Raw genomic sequence first — 14,301 nt, 5'->3', positions numbered from 1 at the left:
TGTGTGTGACCCCTGCAAGTGTCAAGAAATGTTAACAAGATGTGGAAGCGATGCTGCTGTGCTTGCACAGAGAAGGGACTTCTGGCAAAAGTGAGGGCGCTTGAAATATTCTGAAATGGCCCAATGTAAACCCATCATTGCCTGGAAGAGGGGCAAGGGATCCACTCATTTATGATTAGGCACACTGTCATCAGAACAAATGACTACATACAGCGTGCAACATGCCCGAGATAATGGGCCTAATTGTGCTCTCCTTTGCACCATCAATAAACTAGAGAAATGTTATTGACTTCATTGGAATTACCCTGGATTTACATAGCTGTTTGTGAGAGCAGAATTAGGTCCCATGGCTTTATCGCCATTGATTAAGAGGATGTGCCTTTGCTAAGTCAGCTTAGAGCTACATTAATTTTCTGTATTATATAGAAAACTAGCTTCCAAAGAACACCTGAAACAAGGTTTTGCCTCGGGTAAAACAAGGGCAGTGATTGGTGGAAAAGAGAGAAGAATGAGATGAGGTCTGCATTCCCTTTTGACTGTTCAGAGGGTACTGTAGAATAAGTGTAACCCAGTGGTGAAGGTGTTACATGTCCCCCGCTGTGCCAATCTACAGAGGATATGAGTTGTTACAGTCTGCAGCTATGACAGGTTTCAGAGTAGCAGCCCTGTTAGTCTGTATCCGCAAAAAGAAAAGGAGTACTTACAAAGCCTTAAGCTGTAGCAGCTCATTCTATTAACTCTGGAGATCCCTGGTTCATTCCCCATTGTGTCAGCCAAGAGGGCATCTGTCACATAAGCACACACAAAACAAGCTTTTGTTGCCAGGCTGAATTTTGTGCAATTAGAACAATAGGGTAGAAATCTACATGATAACGCCCCATGAAAATAGAGAGCATGGAATGTGTCTTGTGAGGAGAGCTACTAAATGGTAGCAGCAGAGTAAAATATGCCATTATAAAGCTTGACTTTAATCTATTGTTATAAGCAGCTGCCATTTTGTGAACAGAAAACGTGTGCAGGTGCATTGGAAATATTTTGATAGAGACATACAAAGACATTTTGGAAGACTTCAGCTTTATTGATTCTTTTACATTAAATGCCATATTAGTGAAAGTCTTACATCCACCTATCAGAAATTGAAAATGTTAAATACTATTATAAAATACTTACTATAAAAGTGTCATCAATAATATTCATTACACATAAAAAAGAAATCAGTATGTCTAAGTCAGTTTAATCACAACCATTATCAGGGCTAAAAACCTTTTTGCTATAAAATTCTAGTAAAATAAAATATTTAGCAGTGCTATATTTTTTTACCTTTTTAACACTATTTCAGGGTGTCATTTGCAAGTTAAGTGATGAGATTTTGGAGTGGGAGGAGGGTCAAGAATCACAATGGAATGTCACATTTTCCTGACAAGTGGCATACAGATTTGTTACTTACCTCTTGCATACTAGCGTTCAAACAAAGTCCTTAGTATATCAAAGGAGGAACATGGATTTTTTTAAAGATTGTACTGAGTCTCACCCTCAGTTGGGATAAATCGGTGTAGCTCCATTGAAGTCAACAGACCTCCACTCTTTTACGCTTGCAGAGGACTTGGCCCTATGTTATCTGTCCAGCTTGGTGAAAACATGACCTGGCTTTAATTCTTTAATGTATGCATTTTTAATGTCAATGTTGCTTTGTATACATTGTGCTCTATCTAGCTGGAAATAAAAGCTGAAGCATCATCTTGATGGTTTCATCTTCCTATTTCAGTTGGAGAAGTTCGGCAAAGCAGTGAATTATGCTGATGCTGCTCTCTCCTTCATTGAGTGCGGGAATGCTATGGAGCGAGATCCATTAGAAGCTAAATCTCCATACACCATGTACTCAGAAACTGTGGAACTCATCAGGTTAATGTCCTTTCTGTGATCATTTTCATAATCTCATTTCAGTCATAATTAGAACCTGCTCTGTTTTAAAAAATATCATTTCAACATATTAATGATTTGTCCAAGGCATCTTCATCTCAGAAGTCATCATAATTAGTTCTTGCCATTTTATTAATGTCATGGAAAATTTATAATTGATGGACACTGCTTTTATAAATTATCCCCTTTAGAGGTTATAATGTGAGTGTTATAATTTGCAATATTCATAAAATTAAAATTGAAATGTAGTGGGTGGAAGTAAAGTATAGTAATTTCACCGTTTGGCAATGACACTTGTCTTTTAAAAGGTGTAGTTTTATAATTCAAAACATTAAAATGAGTCGATCAAGATCTCTATTCTAAACCCTGTTTTTGCAGAGGTTTATAACTTGGCTGTAAAAAATTGTTCTAGGCTTTAACTTGGTATATAAGGTCGCATCCAGAGAGCAACTTTTGCATGTGTATATCTAGACAAAGAGAGAGTGGTTGGCTGGGTTTTTTTTTTAAAAAAAGGGATATAAAAAGCCACTGAAATTCACTGAGTTAATTTTTTTAAACATAATTTTTCAATCCAGAACATAAGAGCCTTTGCCTAATATTAAAATGCCTGAGTTAGTATTTGAAAATCAGCGCCTGTTTTCTATAGCTGCCCTAAAGGGTAGACTCCATAGAATTTACTCTACAGAGTAACTAAGGGGCCAGATTTTGCTCACTTTACTCACAGATAATCCCATTGAAATCCAAAGGATTAAATTTAATTGTGGTTAAAGCAATCAGGATTTTGCCCATTTGCTCTGATTCCCCTCTGGCTCTCACCATTTTTACACTGGTATAACACCATTAACTTCAATGGGATTACTCCTAATTTCCACCAGTGAAAAGAAAAGCAGAATCAGGCCAAATGTTTGTTTTGATAGGACTTGTTTATATGAGAGACTCTAATGTGTCAGATTAGTTATTCGAGTCTATCCAAAAAAATGCATGTTTTACATTTTGAATGAGGAGGTATTTACATAATAAAACGTATCAGATCTGAAGAAGCTTGTTACTCTCGGGTAAATAATAAGCCTTTTAAATTTTTTAAAATATGTATTTACATACAACACTTGTTAAAAAGAAGAACAATAAAAGAGATTATGCCACAAAAATGATGTTCACACAACATTTAGGGTCGGTGTTAAACCCTGAAGAACAGTGAAATTAAGAATTAAAGCTATACCAGTCTCCCCGCTTCATTCCATTGTGCCTGCATCTTAACTGTGGGTCACTTAATGTAGTTTATAAGCACAAAACGGTGTGAAAAAGTAAACAATAGCATTATCTTGTCTTCAAATGGCATGAGAGTGGTATGTCAGGGAGGGCGCGTGGCCTAATGGAGAGAGCCCTGGGCTGGGACTCAGGAGAGCTGGGTTGTATTCCTGGCTCTGCCACTAGCCTGCTGGGTGGCCTTGGGCAAATCTGTTCAGTTGCCCATCTGTAAAATGACAGTAATCTTACTGACTTCCTTTGTAAAGCACTTTGAGATCTAGTGTTGAAACGTGCTATGTCTGAAGTATTATAATTGTTGATAAGTAGCCTGCATGTTTTGGAGGAGTGTGGAGCAAAGCTGAGTGGTTCTATCTAGCTATCTTAGGGTTTTCTGTAGCACGCTTCACCCTAGTGTCTAAGGATTTGTCCTGTGCATGTTGAAGGCAATGGCAAAGCCCCCATTGACTTTAATAGTGCAGGATCAGAACCTGTGTTCTGTGCAAGTAAATTAGATCTCCATGCCGATGTCTACAGTTGACTTCATAGACTAGGAATTTTACTCTTCACCCTTTCCAGATTCTGGGATGCACCCTGACATCCCTCCCATAAGAAAGAGGAGACTCTTAGGGCCACTGGTGTGTGTTGTGTTCATATACATTTTTAAAGCAACACCGCCCCTGTGGTGATGATTGGGGTTGATCATGAATCCTTTGACGAAATTCTATTTTTGTTGCCTGTGCCAGGCGGGAGATCAGATTAGATGACATCATAGTCCCTGTTGGCCTTCAAATCTGTGAAGCTATGAATGACAAATGGTTCCACAAGTCAGAAAAGTAAACCCCTGTTCATCTGCTCATGACTCACCAGAACTCTAAGAGATTCACACAGTGTGATTCTTCACAAAATAAGAGAGTTGGGGAATCCTGGAGCAGTGAGCACTGATGATTTAACCGTATAATGTGGGTTTCAGTAAGCCGCACAGGGCCTGATTTTCAAAACTACATGTGCAAAATTGTGCATACAGCGGTTGAGCCTCATCTGCACACAAAGTTACCCTAACTGCAAGCATGGTGACTTGGACATGCAAATACATGATTTGCATATGCCACAGTGGGGAATGGTGCAAATGAGGTGTGAAACTGTATGTGTGCCTTTTTAAAAAAAGTGGTCCTTAATGTAACTTCAACATAGATTTTTACAGTTGGATACTATGTAGAAGAGATTTACGTTACTTTTCCCCATCATCATGCTCTCTCCAGGCAGACCCTTGTTCTATCTATTCCAGTCATTTTAACTGCTCTGAGATGTGGGTATCTGCAGCAGTCATTTATTTGCGAAAACAAGTGGAGCATCACAGTGACTCAAAATGTCAGAGATCTGACTCTCAGAGGTGTATAGACTAATTGTAACACTAAAATCCCTAACTTAACGCTGCAAATCCTGAAGAGAAACACATCTCTGCATTTGACCACGTTCATTCAGTGTGACTGGAGCAATAACAAAGAGCATGGAAGACAGAATGCTAAGGAGCTAAAGGGTGCCTTGCTAGGAGAGCATAAGGGGACGTGATGACAGGGGTGTCAGCAGGAGAGCAGTGCAGCCTGCTACTCCATTACCTCCTTGTAAATGAGAACTCATCAAGACTGCCTGGATACCTTAAAACTTTCTTACGCAACACTGAACCCTATTACTTATTCTAACACAAGTACCTGTGAAATTGCATTAAGGCTCAGAACAATGACTTTATGCGATGAATTGATTTTCAAGAGACTAAATGCATGGAATGGCGTGTACTCCGTTAAAGCAACTTTAAAAAAAGAGGGGTGGGGGGAATGCTCAACCTTTTATCACCCAAATGTTGGACAGCACCAATTAAATAGAAAGGAAAGACAAAATATACAAGCATCATAAATTAATGGGGCTAAGAACTTAAAAAGCTGTGAACATGACCTTTCCTTTATTTAATACCACTTCATATATAAATATTTTAAAGACGTTGCAGAGGCATTTATGAGTGGGAATGGAAGGTGTTATTCAAACCCCACACTATTAAATGTAAAACCTAGCTGTATATTATTTTCCTCTTCAGTGCAAACAGGACTGAGACCTTATGTTTTTGGCCAGCACTCATTGCAAACTAATACAGTGTTTGTCACCCCAGAGTGCTGGCTGTAATGTTATCTTGGCAGCATTAACACACTCCAAAATAATTCACCTCATTGGCCCAGAAAATGGGCTGATGATTTACTTTAGTCCTCCAAATTTTAAGTGTTGCTTTCTGTTGAATATTACACTCATCCCATTACTGTGAAACATTGTGGTCATTATTTATTGTAGTTTTAGAAGCGGATCTAGTTATTTCTCAGAGTGTCACCAATTTTCTTCGAAGCATCTTAATGCCCAATTTCCTCTTCTCCTCACCTTTCTTACAAGGTATGCAATGAGACTCAAGAATTTCACAGGCTCCTCTGCCACGGAAGGAGACAAGAAACTAGCAGTTTTATGGTGAGTCCCATTGCAACAATGTAGAAACAGCTAAAATCCTAGAGGACTTTAAAAGTACTGAATTACTTAAGCAGCTTACACAAGATCATTATTCTTGTTTTCCATTAAACTATTAAAGGATAACAAATGGATTTCTTCAGCAGCTGACTAAACATTTATTTGTCTAATTTATACTGTTATCAAGATAGGATTTTAATGCTTTTGTGCATTTTTTTTTTTATTTTTCTCCATTTGCTTATGTTTCTCAATCTAACTTTGGAAGAGAGACTGCAAAATATAGATCAGCTTTTGTTTTATAGTTTATAGGTTTCATTAAGCAATGGAATTAATACAATCTTTTCCTGAATACTGCAGCTACCGATGCTTATCACTCCTCTACTTGAGAATGTTTAAACTAAAGAAAGACCATGCTATGAAGTACTCCAGATCTCTGATGGAATATTTTAAGGTAATCTTTAGTCTGTTTAATTTATGCTGATACAGAATGACATTCATCCCAGCACTGAGGGCTCATGCAACTCACGCTGCACTACATAAGCCCCACCTTTAACCTCTGCAATGGGAGACATGGGCAGGATGTTTGTAAGGAGGGAATGGAATTGATCCTGTGTCAAAACTAGAGTTACCAGATGTCCCGATTTTATAGGGATAGTCCCAATAATTGGGGCTTTTTCCTATATAGAGGCCTATTACCCCCACCCATCCCGATTTTTCACACTTACTATCTGGTCACCCTAGTCAAAACCTACAGCCATGCTCCGACCAACATACTGATTCTGGCCTGATTCGGATCTGACTTTCACCACTTCTGCACTTGACAATTCCCTGTAACTTTACTGGCATTATTCCTTGGTCAGCACCTCATCCTGAGCCCTCTGAAGTCATCAGGAGCCTTCCTGTTGACTTTATTGGGCTTAGACCCCACGTTCACTGGCCTAGAATCTTCCATGGAATGTATTCCCAGTTACTTCAGACTTATTCCAGGTTGAATTTAGGCTACTGTCTCTTGGGGGAAAAATAGCCTGGCTCTGAAGGAAAATTTTGATAGTTTATATTTTACCGTAGACAATTATTTTTTTAAACATTTCTTTCTAAGAAGAGGCTTTGGGCCTGATGCTCTTTTACAAAAAGGCCACTTTACCCTGCCCTAGTTGTGTAAAGGAAACTTAAAGTGCATGTAAATATAATTTACTCTCACCTTAAGGTCCCTTTACTCTGCCAGAGCAAAGTGCATTTAGAATAAATAAGAATCAAGCCCATATTTTGAGAAGCAGTTAAAAAAATCTCAGAAGTGGTTTTTTTAGAGCTTCAGATTGAATGACACAAAAGAGAGACTTCATCTAGTGAAGGTGCTGTGCCCTAGTGTAAAATGGGGTAAATGTGCACTCAAAACAGGCTTGAACTGTGCGTGAATTGTATGTTCAGGCTCTCTTTGTATTCAAAGTCTAGGAGACTCACATTTAAGAAAGAGAAATAGTAACAAAATATGACTTTCCTATTGCTACGTGATGCTCTCTGTCTTTTATCTTTGCCACAAAGAAAGCATGGTTCGAAGGTTTTCAGTAGGGCAGCTGGGGAAGTACAGAGCCTTTTATTAAATGGGTTGGGCCTTTAAACAAAGCTGTTGTTCAGATTGAAGTTTTGCACACTTTTCAGTGTGGAAGGTGACTCACTAGGTCTTATGGTGACCAGAGAGCAAGTGTGAAAAAATTGGGATGGGGTGGGGGGTAATAGGCACCTATATAAGAAAAAGTCCCAAATATCGTGACTGTCCCTATAAAATCAGGGTATCTGGTCACCCTTCTAGGCCTGCAGTACAGGGACCAGGTCAGGAATTTTTCGACAGAACTTTTTTTCATCAGAAAATACAGATTTATCAAAACCAAAACTGCTTGCAAGACAGGGTCCGTTTAGACAAATTTACTATTTAAAAAACAAAGGGAAAAAAAAGTTTCAGTATTGTCAGAATGTCTCATTTTGATTTTTACAAAAAAAGTTCGGTTTTTCAGGTCAAAATGGCTTTTTGACTTGAAATTGAAATTAATGTATGTTTAAAAATGTTTAAAAAACAAAAAAGTCAAAATCAAAATGCCATGTTTTAAAATTAACAAAACGAAACATTGACCCGATTCAATTTTTTTTTGAGATTTTTTTTTTCTTTTCATCCTGATTTGGGACAAGAACATTTTTCAAAATCTCAAAAACTCTCATGGGATGGGAAAACTGTTTTCTACTCAGCTCTAACCCACAGCACTCTCCTGACATTCAGGAGAGCTAATGTCAAAGCTGCTTTTTCATGGTTTGAAGACCTTCCAGATTATTTCAATGATCCCTCTCCTTCACATGCGTGGACATGCACACAAATATACACTACACACACCATCTAAGCCAAGCCATTCCATTCAGTGTTGACATGTTTAAGGAAATGCAAAGACCACACAAACAAACCAGTGTTTTCTGCTGGATGGTGTTATCTAGTCTGGTCAATATTTTCTGAAAGCTATGGTTGAGGAGTCAGGAGAATAAGGTCTTATTCCTGGCTACCACTTACTCTCTTTGTGACCTTGGACCTCACATGCAAAATGAGTATGAAAGTAATCAAGTGGATATAATAATAATAATAATAATAATTCAAACACTTCACAGAGGTGTTGTGAAGCGTAATTGAATTTTCAGAATGCCTTTTGAAATCTTTGCAAGAAAAGCAATATATACAGTCGCTATAGACAGAGGCAACTTGTTACTCATCTTAGATAAATAAGGCCCTGATTCTACCACCCTTAATGGGAATTGTTGCTGAATAAGATACTATCTAATCTGAATAAAGCTAGCAAAGTCTAGGCTTTATTATTTGTTTGCTTGTGGTAGCACCTGCAATATGTTAGGTGCTATACCAACACAAAAGAGAGAATGGGTAGGGAAAGTATGTGTTTATACACACTATAAAAGCAAGGGACTTCATTCATATCCCGACAATCAGACTCTTTTCGTCCCCTCATGTTGTGTATATATATTGCGTCACATTCACCTACAACATATAGGTTCCCCTAATTCCAAACATCAAACCCCCAAGCTTCCTTTGTCTGATGAAAAGCGTGCAGATACTCCTGAAGGTGAAAAGCCTTTGAAGAGCTTACTTTGCAGAATAAATTTTAGATAAGGATAATTAAACCACTTCTTTACGAACTGCATCTGATTTTACTGGAGTTTTGGTATGTCGAGTCTTTTATCAAGTGACTTTCACACTCCTGATTGGAGCCTACTAATTATCCAACCAGCTATTTTATTATGAGATAGTAAAGTTGGGCAGATATTCTGCATGCACCAGAGCTCCTGCAGCTAAAACAGGAAGCACCAGGTCTTGTAATCAATATTAATCTGCTTTAAATCTTACTAGCATCTCCTCCTGAACCAACAGAGAATTATCTCCCGTATTTACCTTTTGGTTTTGTTTCTTGCAGAACTCTTCAAAAGCCTCCCAGGCCCCCTCTCCTTGGGGAGGCAATGGAAAGTGAGTATTGCCACTCAGTACTTTGTCATGGAAATACACGGTTAACGGTGGGGGGATGGGGTGGAGGAGAGGGATTGTTATATTCATCATTCAAAGCTGAAAATCAGCTCTTAGATCATACTAAAACTTTACACAATTTGCGGTCACGTTCCAGTCACGCGGCAGGACTGAAAAGTTCATATGGGCTGGTACCAAATTCTTTGATAGTTTGATCTTTAAGCCAAATGAGGGCCATAAAAATACCTGTTAATTAGCTAGCAAGTACCATGTCATTTCAAGAAGCCAAAGTAAAGTTAACCTCCATTGCAGTGATTTTTTTCAATGATTCGTTCAGTAATGAAATACCATTGAATATTTCATTGATATATGGTAAGTGCTGTTTAATAAAAGTGAAGGCGTAATAGTGGTGAAAATGTGAAGGCACTTAGTCTGCCAATTATCTGAATCTTTATATTAATGCTAAAACACCCTCACCTCCAGTATAAAATCACAGTAATGTAATTATGATCTGATGGTCAATGAAGGTATGTTACCATTGCTACCTTACTTTCGCACATGATATATATTGTACTCTGTGACACAGATTCCTCTTATTCCCTGTTCAGGGCTATGCATGCAAGTCTAGACAAAATCAGTAGCTTGCACTTGTCCACATTTCATGGACCAAATGCTAGCTGGTACCTGGAGACAAGTATAACACCCCCTAAATGGGCAAACTGGTGTGCTACAGAAGCAGCTCTGACGTGTGGATGTATCCTGGCTAAGGCCATCCAAGAGGGCACTGAGTAAGCAGACCCTGAGTGAGCAGATGTAAGGGAACTTCCAGAGCTTCACAGGCATCTGAAATGAAAACAATTCAGTCTATATTAAAGCTCTTTAGATTGTGAGCTTCTCAGAGCAGAGATCATCCTTAAATGCTTGCAAAGCACCTAGCGCATAGTAAGTGTGACTAAAATAAATAATAATAGTTGTATGGAAAGACAAGGCATGATGACATTATTAACAGGCTTATTCCAGAAGGGACTCCAGTCTCCCCCCCACCAATGTGCAGCGTGTGGGACAAATTCTGCACCAGCTTCCACCCTGGTAACTCCACTGAGCGCAAACGTATTTGCAGCACTTTAACCCACTACTTCCATTAGACTTCTCTGGGGGGACATGTTAGGAAATATATGAGTGCCACACCACATCTGGTCATTATATCTGGTCTCTTTCCAGATGTGCAAATTGTGCAGTGCTAGATGTTACAGGTTTGATGCCGGAGTCACTTGATGAAATTCTCTGGCCAGCACTATATAGGAGGTCAGATTAGATGATCATGATGGTCTCTTCTGGCTATAAAAATCTATGACTCCGTGGTGAAGGAGAAAATTCTTGCCCAGCCTCTGAACATGATCAGCTGCCGCCCAGCATTTGGGTAGCTATCACTTCCATTTGACACCTAAACTGATCGGACTGTCTTGCAGCTATGAGTGAGTAAAAGTGCATCTGCTGTGCAATGCCGGCTTCCTTCTTTTATTCAAAGATAGAAGCTTTTATCACATAATAAGAACAAAATGTGAGGAGGCTACTGTTAAAATTGTATATGTGATCTGACATACTAAAGAAATTCAGCCACAATGATACAGCCTACCCATAGCTGGGCCCTATACCACCTAGAAGTTACATGATTGGGTCCTCAGAGCAACGAGCAATATCACATTCCACCCTGTAACAAAGTAATGTGATAGGGTTCACATGTGTTACTGCAAAAACAATGGTTCTGGGGCATGGAGTCACCATAGCAGGAGAAATCACACATATCAGCTGATACCAGACAAGAAGAGGAACATAGACTGGAAGGTATCTCCTGGGTCATTAGTCCAGTCCCCTGCATATAATCCCATTCTCCTAGAATATCAGGGTTGGAAGGGACCTCAGGAGGTCATCTAGTCCAACCCCCTGCTCAAAGCAGGAACAATCCCCAATTTTTGCCCCAGATCCCTAAATGGCCCCCTCGAGGATTGAGCTCACAACCCTGGGTTTAGCAGGCCAATGCTCAAACCACTGAGCTATCCCTTCCCCACCATCCCTTGCTATTCGGAGGCTGTTCCAGAACCTCACTCCTCTGATGGTTAGAAACCTCCTTCTAATTGCCAACCTCAATTTATTTGTGACCAGTTTATACCAGTCTGTACCCAAATGTGTGTAATACCTAAGAGGGGCAGCTCACAGTTTTGGTCCAAAGGAGGCTTTGCAGGCTTTTTTTTTTTTACTTTCAGTTTGTGTGAGTTTGGAGCCCACCTGAGCTTTGTTTTGAACACTCAATTAAGCACATTTCAGGATTCAAAGCCATGAAAACCTCAGCTTTGCTCCCTGGAAGTTCAGACCACTTTTGCTGAAAGGGTTGTGAACCTCTGCAAAGTTGGCCCGAGTTCCAGGCTGGCAGTGAAACAAATTTTCCCTGGTTTCATTACAGAAATTTTCCTCACTTCAGCTGCAATAAGCACAAGGATAGAGAGATCTAATAGACTTGCCACAGTAATAATGGCACTGCACCTTCCCCTGCACAACAGGCTAGATCCGATGAACAAGGCACTTCATTTGGCTGACGTGCGTCAGCTTGTTTTAAGTGGCTTTAGTGAAATACTCTCGGTCCCTTTGGATATTGTATGATTGCTAACTGCTCCCAGACCTAATCAAGTGTAGTTCAGCTCTTCTGTACATTAAAGATGCTGTTTGGAGTATGTTTGGAGACTCAGAAATAAAACGTTCATGCTGCAGGATACCCTTCAACATAACCCCTTGGCTGTGCAAATAGCTACTAACTGCTGATGCCATGTGGGTCTCATGCTATGGAGCTCAGCCAGGGGAGTCGTTACCGATCATACTCCAGTAGGAGGATGTTTTCTTCCCTTTGGGTTAGGAAATGTGTAGGTACAGTGTAGGTCACACCAGTACTCAACTCCTCTCTCCGTTCCGTTGGGGCAAATTGTTCCTCTGGTCCAGAAGCTACCTGGCAGCAGCCAGTATGTGCGAGATGTGGGGTGTTCTTCACATATCCTTACCCCCATGCATAAATAGGGCCTGATCCAGCACCTATTAAAGTCAATAGGAATCTCTCCAAAGAATATTGTGGGTGATGGATCAGGTGGAACAGAAGCAGCGCGATCTTTCAGCTGCTCCACAGCTGAAGCAGTGATCGCTGCCTGACAGGGAAAGGGGCATGGAATCCCCGTTCTGCAAAGTTTGGCCCCCTTCCTCCATGCCGAGGGGCCCAGAAGCAATTCAGCCTGTATTTAAACTGTTTTTATGGCAATCCTATGCATTTGTTTGGCTCCAAATGAGGGGTGGGGGAAGGAGATTTTTTGGAACCCTTAATCGTGTTAAAAAAGACCAATTTTCAAGGAGAAGAGCTGCGTGTGAGCGTTCAGCGCTGTACAGTTCTAAACATGTGAGATTGCAGTGGATGACCTCCATGCTGCCTGCAGCCAGCAGGTGATTCCTAATTGCTGGTGTTAGAATTAAAAGAAAATCTATATGAGAACATTAGTGCTGCAGTAAGTAGGTAACTTAAAACACTGCTCTTTATAAAACAGTGTGCAGATGAACGGCTGGCAATTAGAAACAAATCTTCATAGCAAGCCTTAAAGAACCCTATAGAGATATTCATAATTGTACAGTACCCTGAGTGCCTAATACTGCTCTGTGGGGTGCTTTTAAGAATTGCACTTTGCTTATTGTGGTGACTGTATTTGTAGCAAATTGTCATTGTGGTTTCCAAGGAATTCTTTGATAATAATAAACCAATATTGTACACTGAGTGTTTTCTAACTGCCAATAGCAGCTTCTGGCAGCTAGTAGAAAAATCATTACAGCTATGAGATACTTCTTTCTCTGAAAGATTGCTATATTTGTCAGAGGTTTTTTTTTAAATAACAGGTTCATTTGTGGGGGGAATTAAAGCCCTTTTTTAATTTCAGTCAGTCCCAGTTTATAAACCTCTCCTCTCTTGTAAAGCAGGAGATCATCACTGAACATCTCCTCTGGACTGGGTCTAGATTTGATGTTAAGGTTCCAAGTCTGCTGGAGAGAGAAATGAAGCAGGGTGACCAGATGTTCCGATTTTATAGGGACAGTCCCGATGTTTGGAGCTTTGTCTTATGTGGATGCCTCGTACCTCCCACACCCTGTCCTGATTTTTCACACTTGCTATCTGGTCACCCTAAAATGAAGTGACGTGTGCATGAGAACAATTCTCCTTTCTTTTTTCCAGGAGCACAGAGACTCCATCCCCCATGTCTCTCAGTCCATCTCCAGTCAGTTCTGTAGGGAGCAGTACCGGCACTGCTGGGTCCTCATCAGCAGGAACCATCACCATCCCCCAGCGCATCCACCATATGGCTGCCAGCCATGTAAATATCACCAACAACGTCTTGCGGAGCTATGAGCACTGGGACATGGCCGACAAACTGACTAAGGAGAACAAAGGTGACTTGTTCAGTTTCTTCCTTTTGCTATTTTGGTAGCTGAAATGCAATTATTATTTTAGTTATCATTGGGGATTGAACCCAGGACCTCCTGAGCTCAGAGAATAAGCCTCTACAGTTTGAGCAAATGGACCAAGTCCCCTTGTTGGGGATAGTAGCCAACTCATATCATCTGTGTATCAAGCACAGCAGGGGGCCGTGTAACACACACTGAACAGTGGGTTATAAGAGCAGCTGGCAAATAACTGAACAAAGATTGGTTTCAGAGTAGCAATCATGTTAGTCTGTATCCGCAAAAAGAAAAGGAGGACTTGTGGCACCTTAGAGACTAACACATTTATTTGAGCATAAGCTTTCGTGAGCTACAGCCACTGAATGCATCCAATGAAGTGAGCTGTAGCTCACGAAAGCTTATGCTCAAATAAATGTGTTAGTCTCTAAGGTGCCAGAAGTCCTCCTTTTTTTTTTTTTTTTGAACAAAGATTGTGCCCCGAGTGATGCCTGCTTCTGAGTCGGTGAATACGTTCCCCATTTCAGCCTCTCGCAGAGTACTGAGGCTCTTTTCATATTGCTGTCGTCATCCAGTAAAGATGACTCACAAGTTAGTTAGGATAATAAGTGAACCTTAGATGTTTTATTTGTTCACCT

The 14,301-nt window shown here is 40.2% G+C and overlaps 1 protein-coding gene across 10 annotated transcripts in view; it reads left to right on the top strand.

Moving 5' to 3' along the window:
* Window positions 1-14,301, top strand: part of AFF2 (AF4/FMR2 family member 2) — a 405,287-nt gene that overhangs the window by 376,764 nt on the left and 14,222 nt on the right. For all 10 annotated transcript variants that reach the window (XM_043522588.1, XM_037909514.2, XM_043522586.1 and 7 more), the window contains 5 exons: window positions 1,766-1,902; window positions 5,602-5,673; window positions 6,028-6,121; window positions 9,135-9,184; window positions 13,440-13,654. In XM_043522588.1, coding sequence (XP_043378523.1) covers window positions 1,766-1,902; window positions 5,602-5,673; window positions 6,028-6,121; window positions 9,135-9,184; window positions 13,440-13,654 — 568 coding nt within the window. The remainder of the gene's footprint in view (window positions 1-1,765; window positions 1,903-5,601; window positions 5,674-6,027; window positions 6,122-9,134; window positions 9,185-13,439; window positions 13,655-14,301) is intronic.

This window comes from Chelonia mydas, chromosome 9 (genome assembly GCF_015237465.2).
Source record: "Chelonia mydas isolate rCheMyd1 chromosome 9, rCheMyd1.pri.v2, whole genome shotgun sequence".
NCBI classification, from domain to species: Eukaryota; Metazoa; Chordata; order Testudines; family Cheloniidae; genus Chelonia; species Chelonia mydas.
The sequence above is the reverse complement of the archived record's forward strand: the minus strand, read 5'-3'. Positions and strand labels throughout refer to the sequence as shown.